The sequence below is a fragment of the Siphateles boraxobius genome, unplaced genomic scaffold, assembly GCF_051911475.1.
Source record: "Siphateles boraxobius isolate OS27281-9 unplaced genomic scaffold, OSU_SipBor_1 86, whole genome shotgun sequence".
In the NCBI taxonomy this organism is placed as follows: domain Eukaryota; kingdom Metazoa; phylum Chordata; class Actinopteri; order Cypriniformes; family Leuciscidae; genus Siphateles; species Siphateles boraxobius.
In genome coordinates, this window is record NW_027509215.1 from 6,378,644 (window position 1) to 6,400,602 (window position 21,959).

The 21,959-nt window shown below is 35.9% G+C and overlaps 1 protein-coding gene across 3 annotated transcripts; it reads right to left on the bottom strand.

Annotated features, from left to right (window-relative positions):
- Positions 1–173: 173 nt before the first annotated feature.
- ahrrb (aryl-hydrocarbon receptor repressor b) lies at positions 174–21,782 on the bottom strand. Of its 3 annotated transcripts, none has more exons than XM_077221894.1 (9): positions 21,647–21,782; positions 21,383–21,504; positions 20,307–20,488; positions 9,498–9,595; positions 9,183–9,272; positions 3,611–3,716; positions 3,240–3,370; positions 2,875–3,059; positions 174–2,029 (listed from the first exon to the last, which is right to left on the bottom strand). In XM_077221894.1, exons 2-9 carry the CDS (start codon positions 21,442–21,444, stop codon positions 1,138–1,140), a joined length of 1,746 nt encoding a protein of 581 aa, XP_077078009.1. In that variant the 5' UTR covers positions 21,445–21,504; positions 21,647–21,782; the 3' UTR covers positions 174–1,137. The 3 variants fall into 3 exon arrangements, with proteins under 3 accessions (XP_077078009.1, XP_077078008.1, XP_077078010.1); XM_077221893.1 differs by having other exon boundaries at positions 3,240–3,373; XM_077221895.1 differs by having other exon boundaries at positions 3,240–3,373; positions 20,307–20,501.
- Positions 21,783–21,959: the final 177 nt, after the last annotated feature.

The following is a 21,959-nucleotide window of genomic DNA, read 5'->3' on the forward strand; positions in this document are numbered from 1 at the left end:
GTAAACGTACATTTGCTTAGAATAGGAGCTGTAGAAAACCAAACTAAAATCTGAGAGAAATTCAGAGAGATTCAATTTGACTTAACTATTTTTAAATACAAACAGAAAATTTTTCAGTGGTTGCTGCACAACAGATAACATTGCTATTAAAAGATTAACAGAAACATTACGTACGTGTACACAAAGTGTTTAAACTGTGAAGACACACCACAACACAATGCTTTGATCAATAATGGTTTTACAGTTGATAGCAGATAAAGTGAATTTTCTCTGGGCTAGATACAAAGCATGTTTATCTACATCTTAAAATCTACATAGTAGCCTATGGTTAATTCAGAATAAATTTTACATATTAATCAATTTCAGTATGACAATGACAAGACATGCTGTACAAAACAAAGCTCCTGCATTTGTAGCATAAAAAACATTTCCTTAGTAATGACTAATTTTTATACACAAAAAAGATCAATATGGATTAACTCCATGAAGTAACAGTAAATGGATGTTTATGCACTTGAAGAAAACATAAAAAAATCTAAAATGCAATACTAAGTTATTATTATCTAGGTATAGAAATTATCTTAATTTGTCTGTACAGTTTTTTACCTCATGAATATGACATACATGTAAATCCAAAATCTGTACCTAAAAGTGACAAAATACAAAACACCTCAAAAACCTATCCGAAGACAACCTGAGTATTGTATTTGGTTTAACAGTCTGGCTAAATTATATAAAATAACTTTTCTAACTAGTTTTATATGTCCAGAGGGAAAATCCAGTGCTTGCAAGGCAGAAAAAGAATAGGTTTAAGTACAAATAAAACTCTGCTAGAGCTGCTTTATTATTGTCATCTGCTTTTGCTGTCTGATGAGAAATCACGATTCAGCATGCAAACACGACAATCATCCTTGTGTGTAGATTTTAAATGCAAAACATTCTTTCAATGTAGGCCAATGAGAGATTTTCACATTTAAATCTTGCATTTCTGAAAAACCAAAGACTGAAATTTTGAACGTTAAGCAATTTAGGCTGAATTAAAAGGACAAATTTGTAGATAAGAAAAGTAGAAAGAAGCTGATAGCGATACATCTTGCAAGCACTAACAGACAAGTAATGTTGACGTGGTCACAGAGTTCACTGCATGTAAACATAAGGGTTTGCTTTGTGTAGAATAGCATTCACAGTGGAAGTTGAAGTAATATTTTGTTGCACATGGCCTTGACTAACATCATGACACCAAGGTGGAGAGTCGTCGGGTTCTCGTTTAATCGTGTGCAGCAGGTTACGACTCCTGAACTCGTAAGTCAGCCGGATATCATGCTGCATGTAGCTTTTATGATCTGTGGAGGCATATGTGTCCTGACTGGCGATCGGCTGGTCAGAGTGATTCAGGTCTTTGTTCAGGACACACTTAAGAGGTCTGCTGACTCCCGCACACAGATACTTGTGTGCATTGATAGGAGCATTGATGGCAGCTTTGCCATTTTGATATGGAGTACAGCAGTCATGATATTCAGCTTCAGTTTTCACCTGTGCATATTCAGGGCGCCAGAGCGTCCCGTATGCGTTACACATGTTTTCAGAGTCGGAATCTTGTTCTGTCTTAATTGCTGCTTCAGGAAGCATATTAAAGCATTCATTCTGCATCATGCACCTTCTCTCCACCTTCCCCTCGATGCAATAACCTTCCACCTTCTGCAATTCTGTGTTGCAACCATTTCGTAATTTTCCAGAATGGCCGTGTTTATAGAAGCTTCCAGGTATCAGGTAGTTTTCACTGGAGTCTGTGCGCAAGGCAACAGGACAGCGGGCGTCCCACGAGGCATCGACAGCTTGCAACCTAGAGACGCCCATAGTGGAAACACAGAAGTTGAGCGGCTCATCTTGGGTTTTGCAGCCTTCTCCTCTGTACTTTGTGTTGGCCAGGGCTAACCATGAACCATCATGACCCGACATGTTTGTCCAGCTAGCACGTAGCACGTCTTCACTGTCAAATGAGCCGCAGGAAACTCGTTTCCTTTTATCACTGAAGATAGTAGAAGTTAAACTGATTAAAAGACAATTTCTACTTACAAAATTCTTGTGTACATATTTGTGTCCTTTATAAAGTAGCTTACCATGTTTTTGGATACCATATTGATGTACCATGGTTTTTACACAGTACTCAATCATAGTAGTAATCATATAGTACTGTTGTACACTGCCATCCAAAAGTTTTGGGTAAATAAAAATTTGAAAAATTAGTTATTTTTAATGTTAAAAACAGTTGTGCTACTTAATATTTTTGTGGAACCAGTTATACTTTTTTTCAGGATTCATTGATGAATAGAAAGTTCAATAGAACAGCATTTATTTGAAATAAATATTTTGTTACAATATAAATGTCTTTACTGTCACTTTTTATATCTTTGCTGAATAAAAGCATTCATTTGACCTAAATCTATATATCAACAGTACCATCTGTAACCTTTATTGCTTTTATAAACTACCCAGGCACGGAATTGACCCGATTTACTTTCTTACCGTGCACAATTCATTACAAAAATTATTGTTTTTTTCATCAAAATTTTATTACTTTCATGTGGATTAAAAATATACAAGTTTTCTTGTTTAATATCCGGTTTTACCTGTTTTAATTCAAATTAGTTATTAATGCAGTTTTATGATGATTTTAATTTGATTCAAATCATTTCTGCATTAAAATAGTTTAAATTAAAAACAATTGAATGCAATTTAAATTGACTTATTGGGGAAAACGGACTTATTTAGCTAGAAAAAGAATAAAAAGTAAGAAAAAAACATGTTTTTTTTCTTCATATTCATAATTCTATGCAAAAATGCAATGCACAAGCAGACAGACACAGTGTGTACCTGCTGCCAGAGCTTTTGTTTTTTCCCTTCATCACCATACTCTTCATCTTTATCTCTGTGATGAAGGGCAGCACTAGAGGAACAGCCACACAAAACAGAGCAAGTTGGGGCGGCAGCAAAGATCCTGAGTCCGTCTTCCTCCTCTGACCCTGCAGGAACTTCAGGCTGCCCTGAAACTGCATGTTCTACAGGAGACGAGAGCAAATCAGAGTGACACAGACTCAGTGGATGGACTGTATGGCAACATGTAAATTTGGGAAGCTCTGAGGCCCCTAATTCGGCATCAAACCGAAGTTGCGATTGTCTTTGCTTCCCAAATGTGAAACGGCTTTGAACAAGAAAAACGCAGTGATTTCATGACTGACCAGGAAGCCGGAGGTGCTGTCCAGCAGGCATCGTACTCGAGCGAGGAAGCACCGTGTAAGGAACGGAGACAGTTCAGGAGGAACACCGTCAGGCTCCTCAGCGCTATACAGATGACCCATCACAACATCATCTACTAGAACACACACATAGTTCAGAAACACATGACTTGGGTGTAATGACAGATCTATGAAGTGAAATATACTGTAGTCTCTCTTTTCCATGCAATTATAATGAGACAGCCGGAGCTTATAAGCTTCAAAATAGATGCAAAAGCAATATAAAAGTGTTATAACAAATAGCCCATATGACTTTAGAAGACTTGGAATATTGCACATGTATTATATATGGTTAATGGTAATTGTACACACACCAGTGTCTTGCTGGCCAGGGTTCATCGCCCAGTGGAGCTGCCTCTGAAACTCCTGTCGCTCCGCCACATGGACATAATCGAAGACCTTCTGATGCATCACATCTGTCTGCCAGACAAGATCACACACACCAACAAAAACAGAGAATGTTTATTTCTTAAGTGTTTAAGCTCCTACATCAGTATTTTTTTGTGTTATCGGCTGCTGCATTGACCTGTACACTTGACCTGCGCACAGTTGTATGAGCCACACACAATGCAATGACCAAATGTCTCTCAGTCAACTCCACAAGTTTAAATGGTCTAATTCAGTTTTATGTTAAACCACATTAGAACCATTACTCATCAAAATTTCCTTGTGGAGTCACTTCAACGGCTGGTAAAACATTCATAAGCATTTTAGATCGTGAGGTTCCTGGCAGATAGTCGAATGTATTCATAATTCATGCAATTATTCTTTGCTTCAGTTACTATTAATAAGCAGTCACATGCCAGAGCTGTGGCACAGAGTAGTGCATCACTAAGAGCTGACATATTAAGGGCTGTTGAGCTCATAGGAACCTGTGTTTGAGTTCAACCTAGGTCATGTAGCCAGTAGCAGCCTTTGCTGTTTCACTTGAACAGTAGGGTCTCCGTCGGTAAATACCGTTTTGTGGCTCTTTAATATGATGTGACAGATCGCTGTAGAGCCTCTTAAAGCTGCTCGTGAACCGATCATCTCTTCCTTCTAGTTAATTTATAGCATCAAATAAACATGAAAGAATATAAGAAGGAATGTTGTGTTAACCGCGGAAAGACATCAGTACACTCTGTTTTTCAAGTTCAAGTCCACCGACATTAATCTAGACTACTCTACTTACTGTTTGTCAGACAAAAATGGCGAATTTGGCGGATTATGATTGGTTAGATCGCCTGTCAATCAAACTCCCTGCAAAGGGTCAATTGCAAATGTGATAGCCTATTGATTTTATACAACAGTTCAATAAACAAGTAGTAAATGTTAGGTAACAAATCCACAGTAGAGCCATTGTGTGACTTAGGGCAACTGAAAGAGTCCACATTTTGAAGGAATCGTTTGACTGAATGAGTCCACATTTTGAAGGAATCGTTTGACTGAATGACTCACTCGTTAAGACAACGATTTGCCGCCACTAGGCAGTTTTAGTTTCGTTACCTTTTTTCCTTTGTTTAATTTGATATATTTTCTAATTTATCGCCTTAGGCTGACAAAATCATACCTGCGGTCAGAGGTGGGCACAAATACATCAAAAACTATTTTGTTACAAAATACAAATACTGGCTCATGAAATGTAACAAATTAAAATACAAAATACTGATGTGAAAAAATGTATTTAAATAAAATACAAGTTATTAGTATTTTGAAAATACAAATATACTTCCACAATAAACTAAAGTCTTTTTTTTTTATTACTGAGAGGTCAATAACACAAATAGTAGCAATAACACAAATATGAGAAATGTGTAAATTCAAAATGGCGAAGTAGCAAAATAAAAAAGTATGGGCATTTCACTAAATCTCTACAGGGCCTGAAATGGCTCACTCTGACGTATATGCCATGTATAGCTAAGTTCACATCAATGGTGTGGTAGGCTGCCCTTAATAGCAAAACGTGTTTGATGTAGGCTACGTAGCCATATTATCACCGTTACTCTACTCGTGCCTTAAAGGACAAGTTCAATATTTTACACTTAAAGCCCTGTTTTAAGATCGTTTCTGATGAAATAGAACGGTTAAGATTGAAATTTGGACAAATGCTGCTTTCCCGAGAATTTTAGTTTTCTGTGTTAGCACCGTCTCCCCCACCTCCACAATGGTTTCATAGGGGCACTGGAAGAATCATTCATAAAACGCATTAAACTTTAGTTTACAAAGACGTGAAACTTACCGAGTGGTCTGGGGTGTTCACTGATATGCTCACACAAAAATCGCTGCAAAAGATGCTTTCCAACAGTTGTTTTACCTTTCATTGTAAAACTGTGGACCTATGTTTCCAAACGCCTCACAACCGGACATTCCTCCGTTGAGAGCTTGAATAATAGACACTCCAGCCCAGTTGGTGTCGATAATGCACCTTTGCCAATGTTTGGATAGCGTAGCCTACGATACCACGACTGGAAGACTACAGAAAGAGTACAAACCCCATTTCCGTTTCCGGCGGCGGAGTAATACCGTACCTCACAGAACATCCAATACAAGTCAATTAAGTTGGACAAAAACTACGATAAAACCTGTTGGAAAGCATCTTTTGCAGTGATTTTTGTGTAAAAATAACAGACCGACAATTTGTCACAAAATCAAAATTCCATTTTAATCATAATATACATTCACCTAAAGGATTATTAGGAACACCTGTTCAATGTCTCATTAATGCAATTATCTAATCAACCAATCACATGGCAGTTGCTTCAATGCATTTAGGGGTGTGATCCTGGTCAAGACAAACTCCTGAACTCCAAACTGAATGTCAGAATGGGAAAGAAAGGTGATTTAAGCAATTTTGAGTGTGGCATGGTTGTTGGTGCCAGACGGGCCGGTCTGAGTTTTTCACATTCTGCTGTTACTGGGAATTTCACGCACAACCATTTCTAGGGTTTACAAAGAATGGTGTGAAAAGGGAAAAACATCCAGTATGCAGCAGTCCTGTGGGGACTGGAGAATGGGCCGACTGATTCAAGCTGATAGAAGAGCAAATTTGACTGAAATAACCACTTGTCACAACCGAGGTATGCAGCAAAGCATTTGTGAAGCCACAACACGCACAACCTTGAGGCGGATGGGCTACAACTGCAGAAGACCCCACCGGGTACCACTACAAATAGGAAAAAAAGGCTACAATTTGCAATAGCTCACCAAAATTGGACAGTTGAAGACTGGAAAAATGTTGCCTGATCTGATGAGTCTCGCTTTCTGTTGAGACATTCAGATGGTAGAGTCAGCATTTGGCGTAAAAAGAATAAGAACATGGATCCATCATGCCTTGTTACCACTGTGCAGGCTGGTGGTGATGGTGTAATGGTATGGGGGATGTTTTCTTGGCACACTTTCGGCCCCTTAGTGCCAAATGGGCATCGTTTAAATGCCACGGGCTACCTGAGCATTGTTTCTGACCATGTTCCCTTTATAGCCACCATGTACCCATCCTCTGATAGCTACTTCCAGCAGGATAATGCACCATGTCACAAAGCTTGAATCATTTCAAATTGGTTTCTTGAACATGACAATGAGTTCACTTTACTAAAATGGCCCACACAGTCACCAGATCTCAACGCAATAGAGCATCTTTGGGATGTGGTGGAATGGGAGCTTCATGCCCTGGATGTGCATCCCACAAATCTCCATCAACTGCAAGATGCTATCCTATCAATATGGGCCAACATTTCTAAAGAATGCTTTCAGCACCTTGTTGAATCAATGCCACGTAGAATTTAGGCTGTTCTGAAGGTGAAAGGGGGTCAAACACAGTATTAGTATGGTGTTCCTAATAATCCTTTAGGTGAGTGTATATGATTAATCATAATATGTGTGGGTTTGTTTTACACACGAGACTATAACTGCCCTGACCGCGTATGGCTTTTCCATAGTAGAATCCCGCTGCGTGCGCAATTACTGAAAAACAATAGGATTGATGATTATTTTATACAAAATCAATATCAATATTTCTCATATGTAATACGTTTAAAAACGTGTAAAAACTGCAGATGGATGTTATATTGTGAACGCTTGCTTAGCATGGAGATTTCAGTGGAGTTACGACAGACGCGCTGTTTCATAATAGGAAGCGCCTATGATGTCCTTTTATGGATGACAACACAGTGCATTGATCTCATAAGGCACAATTATTTTCTCTATAATGCCGTTCAGTGTGCAATATGTGTGTGTGTAGACTGTATATTTTTCACAAAACACTATACCTTAATGCCATTTTTAAGAGTTCAAAACTCATTCACTTCTTGGAGGGAGCCCGGTCTACAGGGTGTCACGTGATTTTCGAGCATCTAACCTGGACATTGCCAACATCAGACCGAAAATATGGCAAAATCATTTACTATGGTGATTTTTAAGTATTTAAGTATATGAAATACTCTAAATACACTCCCTCAAAATATTTTGTTACAAACTACATTTTATTTTTTCCACACCTGCAAAATACAAATTACAAAATACACTAAAGTAATTAAATACGTATTTAAAATGCATTTAATTGAAATACTGCCCATGCCTGCCTGCGGTCCACCATGCTGCAAAGACTTTCCGCACTTAAAACACAACGTTATTAGATCGCTGGATGAGGATAAACTTCTTATTACAGGATAAAAAAGCCAAGTTCTAAACATCAAAATCAGAGTAGGTGTTAAACATTTCCTCTTGATGTAGTCTATTCATATTCCTATTGTATTAAAACACTTATAATCCCTGTTTTCTTAGTTTTATTTCTTTGCCCTCATGGCCTGTTCATTACGCTGTTCAAGGTGCTCGCTGAGGGACTGAGAGAATGACGAAGATTGAATATTGATTTTGGTTTTGTGATTGTAATGAGTGGATAGTTGTAGATAAGAGTGTGTTTATAAATAGACTATTAAGAGTGAAATAAGAGTTAACGATGATTACTATAACAGATAATAAAGTAATTGCAAACATTTTCCAACTGTCCTTCTCTGCTAATTAAATTTGCACTTAGAACCTTCAAACTGCTTTCTCATGTATAATGTTTGCTTGAAGCCACAAATCCCTTTTCACAGCCCCATGTGTTTGTTGCGTGACACCAGGGCTGCTTGCATGCGGACACGGACCAGCCCACAGGGCCATAACCTCTGTTCATAAACAATAAACTCTGCCTAAAACATTTAACCTTCCCTTTACTTTCCAGTGTGGGACATGCAAGGCTTTCAGCACATTTTGATGACTAACCATCTCATGACAAACTATCACAGTTTCAATGAGGATCCAATACAGGTCTCCTCCTTGGAAGAGAAGGTTTGTTTGCTGAAGAAGCCTGACTCTTTGAATGCTGTGAGTGTCTTAAATTAGCCAAGGACTGAAAAATTTAACTATTTTTTTTACACATTCTGGTGGAGAAGGCTTATAACATGACATATTTCTGCACAGATGTTGTGGTTATTTCTTATGTAGCCACACATGATTTTTGCTTAGATTTCTCTGATGATACAGGAATTTTATTTGAGAACTGTTTTTAAAAGTGAAAATGGGTAACACTGGATTTCAATTTAATTTTTTTGGATTGTCACGCATGAAAGCTAAATACATATTCTATTCACCCTCCTTCTTAAACAATTTTTATAAAAGCAGTAAACATTCACACCAGGACGGAAATGGGGAAAAGGCATTACATCTAACATATTTAATCAAAATAATATATTAATACAAATATATATATATATATACACACACACACACACATACATATATAAAATAAATAAATAAACGTGACCTGAACAAACCTGAATAAGTTACATGCTATTTTAGATCATAACCATTTCATTATTCCTATACGTGTATTTCTAGAGTATAGGTTTTCATTTGATGGTTTATTACCTGATGAAATCCCAGGTAGTCAACGATAGTGGTAGATGCATAGAAAATAACACCATCTGAGCTCACGACCAGTGCAAATCCAGAGAGAGACTACAAGACACAAAAAAAACGATTATTGTGGGAAATGTGTAAATATGAAATACCTGTCAATATTTTTGCACAATGTTAGTGACATGATTAAACCTATGACTTAAAGTCCGATTTTTAGGCTTCAGAAGAGAAGGCAATAAACAACAATAAACAATTTCTTTGACGATAAACAATTTCTGAACTGTAATGAAGGATGTTTAGAGAAGAACTAAATGGCTAACACACCTGTAGGAGAAGATCACTCTCTACAACACGGGGCAGGATCTCTTTCCGGTGCTCTTGGATCGAGGCTTTACTGCTGAGATTTTCTTTTTCTTGGACCGCTGTGAGGAACAAGAGCACACGAGACAGAGAAACATGGACATGTCACAGGAAAATATAATGACAAGACTTTCTGCATAAACATTTCTGATATCAAATCATTGTGATAAAAAAATTCAATAAACATTTTACAGTGATTTTTCTTTTTATTGTATAACCAAAGATTTTTATATAGGAAACCCATTTTGTCTCACAAATCAAGAAAACCAAGACAATCATAAGAACAAATCCCACTGATCATTCTTTTTCATTAAGGAATCCATATTGGATGCGCTTTTCCAATTTCACAACTGGTTGAGACTGATTCAAAAGCAGTGAAAAGAAAGTCTTTCTTGTGACAACCCAAGTGCACTTTGTTAGCTGTGCTGATCAAAAATGAGCAAGATAAAAAAAAAAAGAAAACCTTGAAATAATTCAGAATTTTTTTCTTCTATAGTTATTTTTGTGGGCACTTCATGCCAAACTAAAGAACATCAAAGCAAAGAAGATAACCACAAACACTCTGAGCTGTGATGTTTACACAACTCAAATATCATCATTCATTTATTAACCATTTCAGTCATATTCAACTTCTTTGGGGCATCTCTTGCCATTCGCGAGAGACTGTCCTTTTCTTGTGATGATTTTTCAAACTGAAGGAATATAATATTCATTGCAGCATCATTTAATTTCTCAAATTGTCTGAAATGTCTAAACCCTTCCTTTCTGAAAGCCTACTGTGCTCTCACTGGTCAGATGACCCAGACTGTTGTGATTGGTCTACCGCTTACAGCATTTTTCAGGGAAATAAATTATCATTACCCTATCTGAATTTCAGCTCCGGATCTTCCTCAGAACTTGCATAAACAGTGATAAGAACAGTAACAATGGTGTTAGTTTCACCGTATCAATTCGAGTCTTCATCAAAGCCACTTGAAGTCAAGCCTGCAAGGTAAGCAAAAAAACCGAAGCGCTGCGATACGCAGGGAAGGAGACCAGAGGCCGTTTTTTTTTAATGGATGTCAATGGAGGAGAGGCTTCACTACACTGAATAAACTGCTTTTGTGGGAAAACGGCTTATTTAATTAATCGACAAACCATCGGCTAATCTTCAACATATTTGCTCTTAAACATTCATCTTGGTTCGATATTTTTTTAGTTAACACTCCCAAAAATGCTGTTTGTGAAGTGAAGTCAAGGACAATTGCGCGACAGGTATGATTCAGTTTACGGCACTTCTCGTTCATTTTTATGGTATCCACAAACAGTAATTGACTGCCACACAACTCTGAATGAAATTTAATGATGTCAAGGCTGTAATCTGATTGGTTATCAAGGCACACGTGATTTAAGTTAGCCGTTATGCTTTCACCAATGGTGTAGCCACGGACCTTCGTAACACCCAATAATAAGACCATCTGTCCTCATCCTTTGAAAGTGCAGTAAAATGGAATTGCTTTCGCAGAATTAAAAAAGCCCCACATCATCACATTCCCTTTCACCATACTTAGATATTGGCATGGTGTTATTTCAGTTAGGCTAATAGCTGGTATGATTTGCATTGAGAGATGATCTTATGGAAAGTGCCCCATGCCAATCTCTAGGTATGTTGAAGGGAATGTGATGATGTGGGGCTTTTTTAATTCCAAAGGCCAAGGGAACTTTATCAGGATGCATAGTATCCTGGATGCATGAAACAACTGGCCTTTAAAAATAAAAATCTGTCTGCCTGTATGGGAATTTAACATAGGGGTTTCCTGACTTATGCAACCTGTATTTTAAGGAAGAACATTTATTTATTTACGATACATTATTCATTCACAAAGAATTAAGGTATTAAGATCCATTTCCAAAAGATGATTTTTTATTCAACTTTAGCATGGGTGTGTTCACTTATGCTAGGCATTGTATATATAATGGATATCCATGGATATTAATATAAATCAGATTGTGTTTGGCTAAAAGAAGAAAGTCATATGGATGGCATTTTTGGGTGAAGTTACTAAAATTGGCGTCGTGAAATGCTAATCATTTTATGCAGGTCTGTGGTAAGAAAAAACAGCGCAAGTCAAAAAGGAAGGGACTGAAGGCACGTGTAATGTTCAGAGTCCACTCCTTTTATGTCGGACTATGCCAAATCTAAATTTTTTATCATTCAAACACTCCACAAAAACCTGTGCTCACTAACATGAGGGAAATCTCCAGCATCTCTCCCCAAAGACTCGTTCTCCATTCATTCACTTCACGTCTGCTGCCAAACAAGCTAAAATCTGCAGGTGGATGAGCTACTTTTCACAAAATGGCAGAAACGGCTTTTAAAAGCAGCCCATTTCACTGCTGGGATGTTTTGATGAGGGGAAGGAAATAAAAAACAGATCTGCTCTTGACAATTGAGGTTAGATTTACGAGCAGATGTGCGTTTGTTTGCTATACAGTAAGAATGGACTCACTCTATAACCTTTTTCCCCTCTTACTTTTAAATTATTACTTGCTCAATGTCTCAAAAAAAACCTCATGAAGTTTAAGCACAGCACACTTAAAGGGATAGTTCACAGAAAAAAAAAAATAATAATAATTCTGTCATCATGTAATTACTAATTACTATCATGTCATATTTATTCTGATGCATGTTTTAACTTTTATGTCTATGTAATGAAAGTTAATAGGGTCTTGACTCATTTGTGCATTGCTGGTTTCCAGAGCTCTGATGGACAGATCATATTCACTAGAGTTCCTCTGAGGTCAGGCTCTGGAGTACAACAGTCACGCAAGCCCTGCTATACAGGCTCTTAAAGGGCCAGCGCTCAATTTAAACATGAATGAAAACAGCCCAAACTAAGAGACGTAAGTCTGTCTCTCCATCTACTGTATCCATCTATCGTATCTATCTATCTATCGTATCTAATCTATCGTATCTAATCTATCGTATTTATCGAATCTATCAATTTAATCAATCATTTGGGTTAAGATTTTTTAAATGTTTCTGAAAATCTAATACTCACAAAAGAAACATTTCTTTGAACAAAAATACAGTAAAAACAAGAATATTGTAAAATGTTACTACAATTAAAAATTATTTTTCTATCTCCTGTAACATTATAAAAGTCTTTACTGTCACTTTTGATTTAATGCATCCTTCCTTTCTGAATGTAAGTTTAAATTGCTTTCCAAAAGCAACAATAGCTTACTTACCCCAAACATTTGAACAGTTGTGTGTATCTATCTATCTATCTATCTATCTATACACTTAAGAATTCATTTAACTTGTTTTCCGGTCAATTGGTCACATGACACAAACATAACAGACCACTGCAGAGGCACATGCATCCCAATGGGAGATTATTTCACATCACTAAAGACAATGGCTTTCCAACTGAATGTGGGTTAACCTTACCAAAGAGAGGTCAACTTGTGCCTTTTGTGAACTAATGGCTGTTGCGTGAGAGAACCCGTGTTTGGAAACAGTCTTCGCATGAGATCATGCTTTAGACTGCTGGCACACGGCTCTGTTTGCAGCATTATTCACAAAACAGTCTGGTTTTACATGACTGTTATTATAAATTCTGTTTTATTGAGCATTGCATATCGATTTTAAATCTTTTCCAGGAATGCCAACCCCTAAATGGAATACATAATGAATAAAATAAAGCACAAAATGTCATTTATTCAGTAAATGTTTTTAAACATCTCTGATAGTCTGTCTCCAAGCTGCATAACAGGAGTGAAAAACAGTTTAAGGGAAAGAAGGGGCTAAACGTGTGCAAGAAGAAAATAAAGAATTTGCAAAAGGACTCACCATGCATGTTATGCAGACATTATTGCAGTTGTTATTGCATGACAAGCGTAATGGCAAACTCGTCTATGACATATCTGGGTCATTTTTACAAGTCGTTCGCACGACATCGTGTGCAGAGGAACTGCCTTCCGGTTGCCAACAAACAGACAGCCCATTAATGTTCTTACTGGGAGGTTTTGATGTTGACAACAAATATCTCAACTCTTTTTTTTATGCTGCACTTTGGTGCAAACAAAGAACTGTTTGAATGGTCAGGGTGACAGAATACATAATACTAGCAATTATGATGGAATTAAACAAAATTCTTAATGGATCATATGCACATACAACACAACGGAACAAAGATAAAAGATTGATTGGAGGTATAAGATCAGGGAATTCTCATGGAAGGGAGGGGGAAATCCTCAATCCCATGCTAAAACAGATGTTTGGAGACTCACGCATGATGCAGGACGCTTGGATCATTTATCAGCTTCTAGCACACATTCTCACATGATGAAAACAAACAGAGGAATGTTTCCAGGATAGAGACGCGAGATGGAATTTTCCTGATATGCACCCAAGACGAATTCACCAAGTAGAGTCTGGTGGCTGCCAAACGCCTGCACAACTGTGAATTCTCTGGAAAAATGTGAACATAATACTGGATGTTCTGTATGGAAGGGCACCAGAGAAACAGCATTCCCTCATGAAGACCAATCAGACCTGATTCATCATAATATATTGATTTAAAATTACGAAAGAAAAATTACAAATGATTTCGCTTCTCTAGAGGTTCCGAATATCACTAGCAATTTCTTAAACTGTGCTCAGATTTGCCAAGATACTAAAATTTAAAAGTAAGATCTCAAAAACTCAAACATTTCCCGTTAAATTATTCCAAGACAGAAATCCTCATTCAGCAAGGATGCATTAAATTGATAAAAAGTGACAGTAAAGACATTTTTAATGCTTCAATATTTATTATTTCAAATATAAATATTACCTTTAATAAAAGTTTAATATTAATAAAATATTGAGCAGCACAACTGTTTTCCACATTAATAATAATAATAAATGTTTCTTGTGCAGCAAATCATCATATTAGAATGATTTCTGAAGGATCATGTGACACTGAAGACTGAAGTAATGATGCTGAAAATCAGCTTTGATCACAGGAATAAATTACATTTTAATATATATTCAAATAGAAAACAGTTATTTTAAAACCTAATATTATTTCACAATATTACTGTTTTTAACGTATTTTTAATCAAATGACTGCAGCCTTAGTGAGCATAAGAGATTTAATTCAAAAACAGTGATTGTACCAACCAAAACTTTTGACCGATAGTGTAGTAGATATCAGTTGTATAGCTCTATTTATCATGCATGTCCATTTTTTGAGTCAAAGCACACAGAAAAAAAATGTCTGAGAAAAAGTAGATATTTAAATGAACTATTGAAAGCTTTAATAAGCTATGGAAGAGCAACATGCATCAACAAATGTCCTTTGAGATTGAATATAATTTATTTGATAATAAATCATCCAAAAAATGCAGTCACATTATGCTTACATCTTTATATAATGATAAAATTTAGATTATGATTACTTCATTATATCATTTGAAACAACTGAGGTGATGAGACTTTTACAAACAAGTACAAAAACGTGAACATTTTACACAATATTTATTCAATTAACTCAAAAAAAAATCAAATAACATTAAAAAAAGATGCAAGAATAAACCGTGTTTATTCATTGACAAAGCTGTAGATGTTAGAACATGGCTTGGTTTATTACAGGAAAAACTGAAAATGTAAAAAGCATTGAATCCCGGGGTTATAAAACGGCCACTAAAAGTGGATTGTGAATGATGGAAACACAAGGATCAAAGCTGATCTGCATCTTCCCCCTCTTAGTGCTTTTCTCGGGACGGGGACTTTGCCAGGCTGCAGTCACGCAAACACTCCCTAGGAACCAGTGGAGCATTCATTACCCATAACCCCCTTCACTTCAACATCCCACACACTCTCTTTCTCTCTGTGAATCTCAATTACTCCCTCATGTGCAGTTTAAGTTGTTATTCACACACTGCAAATAACATTCAAAGTAGATTAACATTTCTTGAAACAAAATAGAGATTCTAAAATTGCGTTAAAAATTTAAGCTCAGGTTTTAGACTTCAATAAACACTGTCTTATTCATGACACTCATCATGCATCTTGTTTTCTGGGGGGAAAAAACACACAATACAGCCTGTCGTCGTCCAAGCAGTGTAAAACAGCTATTGATGGTCATATGAATTTATGAAAGAAAAGACCAATAACAATTCAGTATGTAAAAAAATGCACAAAACACGCTTGTGGTAGTTTTTGTTTTGTGTGCATTTTTTTTTTACATACTGAATTGTTATTGGTCTTTTCTTTCATTTTTATAAACCGTATATATATAAATAAATTAAATTAATACACGTTTGTGGTAGTTTTTTGTGTGTGCATTTTTTTACATACCAAATTGCTATTGGTCTTTTCTTTCATAAATTCATAAGACCATCAATAGCTGTTTTACACTGCTTGGACGACGACAGGCTGTATTGTGTGTTTTTTCCCCCCAGAAACAAGATGCATGATGAGTGTCATGAATAATTTATATATATATATATATATATATATATATATATATATATATATATATATATATATATATATATATATATATATATATTAATAAAGGAATAGCTCACACAATTAAACTTATGTTGTTGCAAACATATATATATATATATATATATATATATATAAGCATTAACCTTTTTAAGAAATAATTCAACCAACAATGTAAATTCATGTTTCAAACCCACTTCAAAAAATGTATCATGAGGTTTGCAACAACATAAATTTACATTGTGTGAGCTATTCCTTTATATATTAAAAAGTATAAAGTTAATAAAAAAAACAGCTCCATACACAGCACATCTATGGCTGAAATTAAAATTAAAACAATTTTGAATGGAGGATGTTTGTTAAGAGGTTTATGAATTAGCTGCATCCTATATATTTACATTATAAAAAAAACATGCATATTTTTGTAACTATCAAGCTCATGATATGATGATCATCTTTAGTCTCATTATCATTAGGCATTAGTGTATGCAGCTCTAAGGACCCTCTGTGTGCCGGTTTTGAGCACATGTGTGTCTAATGCAGTGTTGGCAGTAACAAGAAGCTGCTGGAACTGGAAACAGAATCATTGCTATCATTAAACACTTCCCTTAAGGTGTCACTCTTACTAAAATTAAAAAAAGGATATAAAACAGGAACAAGATCCTATGCTCATGTTTTAATTAAAATGATGCAAGACAAGTAATACACTGAGGTTTAATACATTTGTTTAAATCACAAATCCTAGGTTTGAGCATTAATGGTCATATTAGCAAGCACTGAATGAGCATTTGTAATATATTAATTCATCCTGAAAGTTTCACTCTCACATCCTGAGAGTCCTGGAAATGTGTTTGAATTCACCTGGCAGTGTGATGATCATGATTTGATTATGGATCAAGCCTCTAAAAATGGTGTTGGACCAACAAATGTTTTCCTGCTGTGTTTTAAGACTTGTGGCGGAGAAAGAAAACACGATGTGTCTGGAGCACACACATCCTCGGCCATGCACAACCAATCTGCACTGTTACTCACACACACACAGGCACAGGCTGAGAGGAGAGAAATCAGGAGAAACTTCAATTCAAGTACAACATTAAAGGAATAAATCACCCAGAATTGACAATTTCCAAATGTGCGTTTTTTTTAATTTATTTTTTATATCTCCTAAAGAAAGGGAGACATACCGGTTTGATTAACATGAAAATGAGATTTTTTTTGACAGAATAAGAATATATTGTAGAGCTATGAAAGTACCAGCTCTGATAATTTGGTCTTCTTTTCGGTTCACATTTTAATTTCCAATCTGACTAGAATTTTGGACATATTTCTACACTGTCAAGACCTTGGCTATAATTTATGGCTTGAATGAAGGTGACGGAAAATGAGAGAAGAACAAGAAAATACAAATGGCCTTAAAAAGCTGAATTTGTTCAAATGCCAATGTTTGAACATAATACACACATCAATCTGAAAGATCAAGGTTGGCACAAACCGTGATCCGTGATGGTTCATGTTTTTCAGGGTCGGATCTTGCATTACAAATGACTGTATTTATGACAGTTATGACTTTCACTATCTAAAGTAGGTCTGTGAAATCTATCCAAAATCCCAAATACACAAACCATGTGTAAAAGCACCTAGAAATATACGCATTTAAATGAAGATTCCACTTATTGAGAACAAACAAGTGATGTAACATTACCAGAGCGGAGGAGAAACTAAATATAAAAAGGCTAATTAGTTTACAAGACAATTAATATTCAGTAATGTTATCGATTTAACGGCACTGACACTAATCGGTTTAGAACTCATTTTAATTTATTGAGTTGGATAATGCCTCCAACCTTGAAAAACTAACACTGAACTGAAATGAATCAACACTGAACTGACCTGAATAATGACACTATCGTCCAATTCTTCATTACTGAATAATTTTACAACACCAACACTTATTTTCCGGTTTATCAGTGTGACGCAACTTTGAAACACTATTTTATAACACTATATAAATAACTTGACTTGCAAACTAGTTTAAAAAAGGCTTCCCAAACATTGCATATGATGCTGAGCCCACATCTTTCCTTCATTATTAGTTTATAAAGATCACTTCTTTTTTTATTCCTCTCCATTACTTTATACGCTCAAATACATTTGAGAGATCCCCACCTGCCAGCACAAAGCCCAAATACTGCCAGCTCTCCACACACGGTCACAACATTACATTACTCTACATGTCCTCACATGACATCAATTGAAAAAGTATCATTGAGTTCTGGAATTATTTCTCCAGATTTAAAAATTGCTGCCATTACACCAGTCCTTAAGAAGCCTGGTTGTGATGTTTCTGATACGTCCAATTACAGGTCTATTTCAAACCTAGCATTCTTGGCTAAAGTTCTGGAGCGTGTTGTGGCAACTCAGTTAAATCGTCATCGAGCACTGAATAGTCTTTTTGAACTTTTTCAATCCGGGTTCAGAAAAGGGCATAGTACTGAGACAGCTCTAGTGAGGGTTGTAAATGATCTTCTTATTGCTGCAGATTTTGGTGCATGCAGTATTTACTTATTAGACCTTAGTGCTGCATTAGACCTTAGTGCTGCATTTGATACTATTTGTCACTCTATTCTGCTAGACCGTCTGGAAAATTGGCTAGGTCTATCAGGTGCAATATTCAGTTGGTTTCGGTCTTATTTAACAAACCGTGCCCAGTTTGTAAGATTGGGGAATTACAAATCTGATACCGTGCCTGTTCGACAGGGAGTTCCTCAGGGTTCAGTGTTGGGTCCAATTTTATTTAACATCTACATGCTTCCACTTGGGCAGATCATCAAGAAATACGATGATACACAGATTTACATTACCACCAGTCCTGATGTTCACTGCTCATTAATAGCCTTACGTAGTTGTCTAGCAGAGATCAGTGTATGGATGCAGAATAACTTCCTGAAGCTTAATGGCTCAAAAACTCGCTTGGCTACCCGCAAGGCAGAGCAGATTAGTTTAATTGTTGATTCTAGCATGGTAATTCCCACTTTACAGGTTAGGAATCTTGGAGTCATTTTTGATTCACAGCTAACATTTGAAGCGCATATAAAAAACACCTCAAAACTGCTTTTTACCATCTGAGAAATGTTCCTCAACTTAGACCTTTTCTCTCTTTTGCAGACACAGAAAGGCTTATACACGCCTTTATTACAACTAGGTTAGATTATTGTAATGCCTTGTTCTCTGGCCTTCCAGCTAAATCTCTCAGAAGGCTACAGTATATTCAAAACTCTGCCGCCCGTGTGCTCACTCTTACTTCTCCTCGTGAGCACATTACACTGGTGCTTTCACAGTTGCACTGGCTTCCTATAAACGTGATAATTGATTTTAAAATTCTTATCTTAACTTACAAGGCACTACATGGGACTGCTCCTGAGTATCTTTGTGAACTCATTAGCCCTTATACTCCATCACGTTCTCTCCGTTCTGCCAATTCTCTTTTGCTACATCAGCCTTCATGTAAGCTCAAGACTATGGGGGAACGAGCCTTTTCATATAAAGCCCCGAAGATATGGAATGTGCTTCCTCTTAGCCTCAGAAATGCACCAACGTTGGAACATTTAAAAAAGTTGATTAAGACACATTTATTTAAGACTGTTTTTTAATGGTTGTATTGTTTTGCTGTTTTTGTGTCTATTACTATAGCGCTTTGGGTTTAAGAAAAGCGCATTTAGAAATAAAATGTATTATTATTATTTATTATTATTACATTACACTGAGCGCTCATACATACAGATACACATGGACCTGTCCTGAAATAAATCCCATAACAAACACTATTTTTAACAGCAGAAGAATTGCATTTCTACTCACCAGCATGTCTGGTCAGCATCGCCACAAACTACAATAGAAAACTGTATTTAAGGTGAACTAATTGCTAAAGTTGTACTTTTGGTTTGTAAATAATTTAACATGCAAACTAAGAATATGAGCTAAATTTTTTTTTAAAAAAGAACATATGGGAAGAACGTACTACTATTATTCAAAAACATTAAAACACAAAAACAGTGACCATACAACAATCTGGAATTATGTAAAAATATGCAAGGAAACAAAAAAAAGTCAAGAGACGAATCCAATTTCAGCATGAAACACAAAGATGAAGATGTTTGGGTCAAATCAGGTCAGTTAACCAATACCAACTAAGTTTCATTTTAAAGCATTCTAATAATTTTTGGGAGCCGATGTATGATGCAAGTATGATGTCAAAATTCACAGTTTTTAGCCGGAGAAACGTTCCTTCTTACCTTGAAAGAAGCTCTTGACTCGCAGGAAGCTGACGCTGAGTCTCAGCACTGAGAGCTTGTCCAGTTTAGAGATGACCTCTGCACTGAAGGGCAGCAGACTCGCCAGCCGCTCCAGCTCTGCGTTCAGACGCTCACGGTGACGCTTGGACGGATTCGATTTTTGACCTGCTTTCTCTGGTTTCCTGATGACACAAACTATCATTTAATAATGTCACATTTCAGCCCTGTGTGTCATCCACATGATTAAATGGCACAGAAATTCCACCACCACAACTGCATGATACACTGATGAATGTATTTATGTGAACATGACATAACATTTAACAAATTAATAATGCTTATTAACAATAATAACATTTATTATTAATATCGACTTTCTATCACTGCTTTTGTTATTTGTTTTGATATTGTCACATAAAACAGTCATGTAAATAAAGAGCCTTGAAATCAGCATACCCTCTACAATAAGATCTCAATTGTTTTTACTAACAAACTAACAATGATTAATACATTTGCTACAGTATTTAATAATCTTTGTTAATGTTAGTTTATAAAAATACAGCAGTTCGTTGTTTGATCACAGTGCATTAGCTAATGTTAACAAATACAACATTTGATTTCCATAATATAGCCTATTAGTAAATGTTGAAATTAACATTAAGATTAATAAATGCTTTAGAAGTATTGTTCATGTTAACTGTAAAAGTAAAGTGATGTTAACTAATAAAACCTTAATTTAAAGTGTCACCTGAACATGAAATATAAAATAATTACATTATTATAACCACTAATAATAATAATAATAACAACAACAACAATATACACATAATCAGTGACAGCTTTTTCTTGTTTTGATTTGTATTGACAGTTTGTCAATTTAAAAAAAAAATTGCATGTCAAGAAAGAGCCGAGAAATGAACAAGAAACGATGTTAAATAAAACAATTAGGCTACTACTAAAATTATTAATTTAAATATTTATTATCATTAGTGACACATTTAACTCTCGTTGCTTTATTATTTTTATTGATGTTTGTCAATAAAACAATTCCAGTAAACGGATAATAAGTACTCAACTGTTTCTGAACAGGTTTTCTCCTTTTTCTTCCAGCATACAGACAGTCTCCGGGTGGAATCATTGTTCACTTGTCCACAGATGTCAACACTGAAAACGAGCCTTTTTAGTTTCTGGCAAACAGCTTTAAACATGTAGAAAAAGCAGAATGGAACAGAATAATTAGGCGTGTGAGTGTAAAACATTTTACTAAATCAACTGATCTCACAGAAAATTTTGATTGACGATAACGTACCAAATAGCGAACATATGAATTGAAAACTCACCAAAATCCACACACAGCCGAAGATTGAAATGACGTAGACTATTTGAAACGAAGACTAATCATACTGAATGTCAATAGGTGGAATAAACTCTCGACATGACGGCAACATCACGCGAGCGCTGATGTTTTATACTCGCTCTTTATACTCGCTCTACTCGCGAACAAACTAAACTCTTTCTGCTAAACAGAACCATAGATTCTGCACAGCAAAGACATCACTGTGGATAGAGAAATACATTTTATATTATTAAATGTATAACGTGATATTAAAAGTGTCGATAAATGTAAGAGGTTTTTTTTAATATAAGAACAAA

Coding starts and splice junctions, on each gene's coding strand:
- ahrrb (XM_077221893.1), bottom strand. CDS start 21,444: ATGATTCCACCCGGAGACTGTCTGTATGCTGGAAGAAAAAGGAGAAAA. Junction 20,489..21,382: donor AGAAAACCTGTTCAGAAACA/GTTGAGTACTTA, acceptor TTGTGTCATCAG/GAAACCAGAGAAAGCAGGTC. Junction 3,374..3,610: donor CCCTGGCCAGCAAGACACTG/GTGTGTGTACAA, acceptor TGTGTGTTCTAG/TAGATGATGTTGTGATGGGT.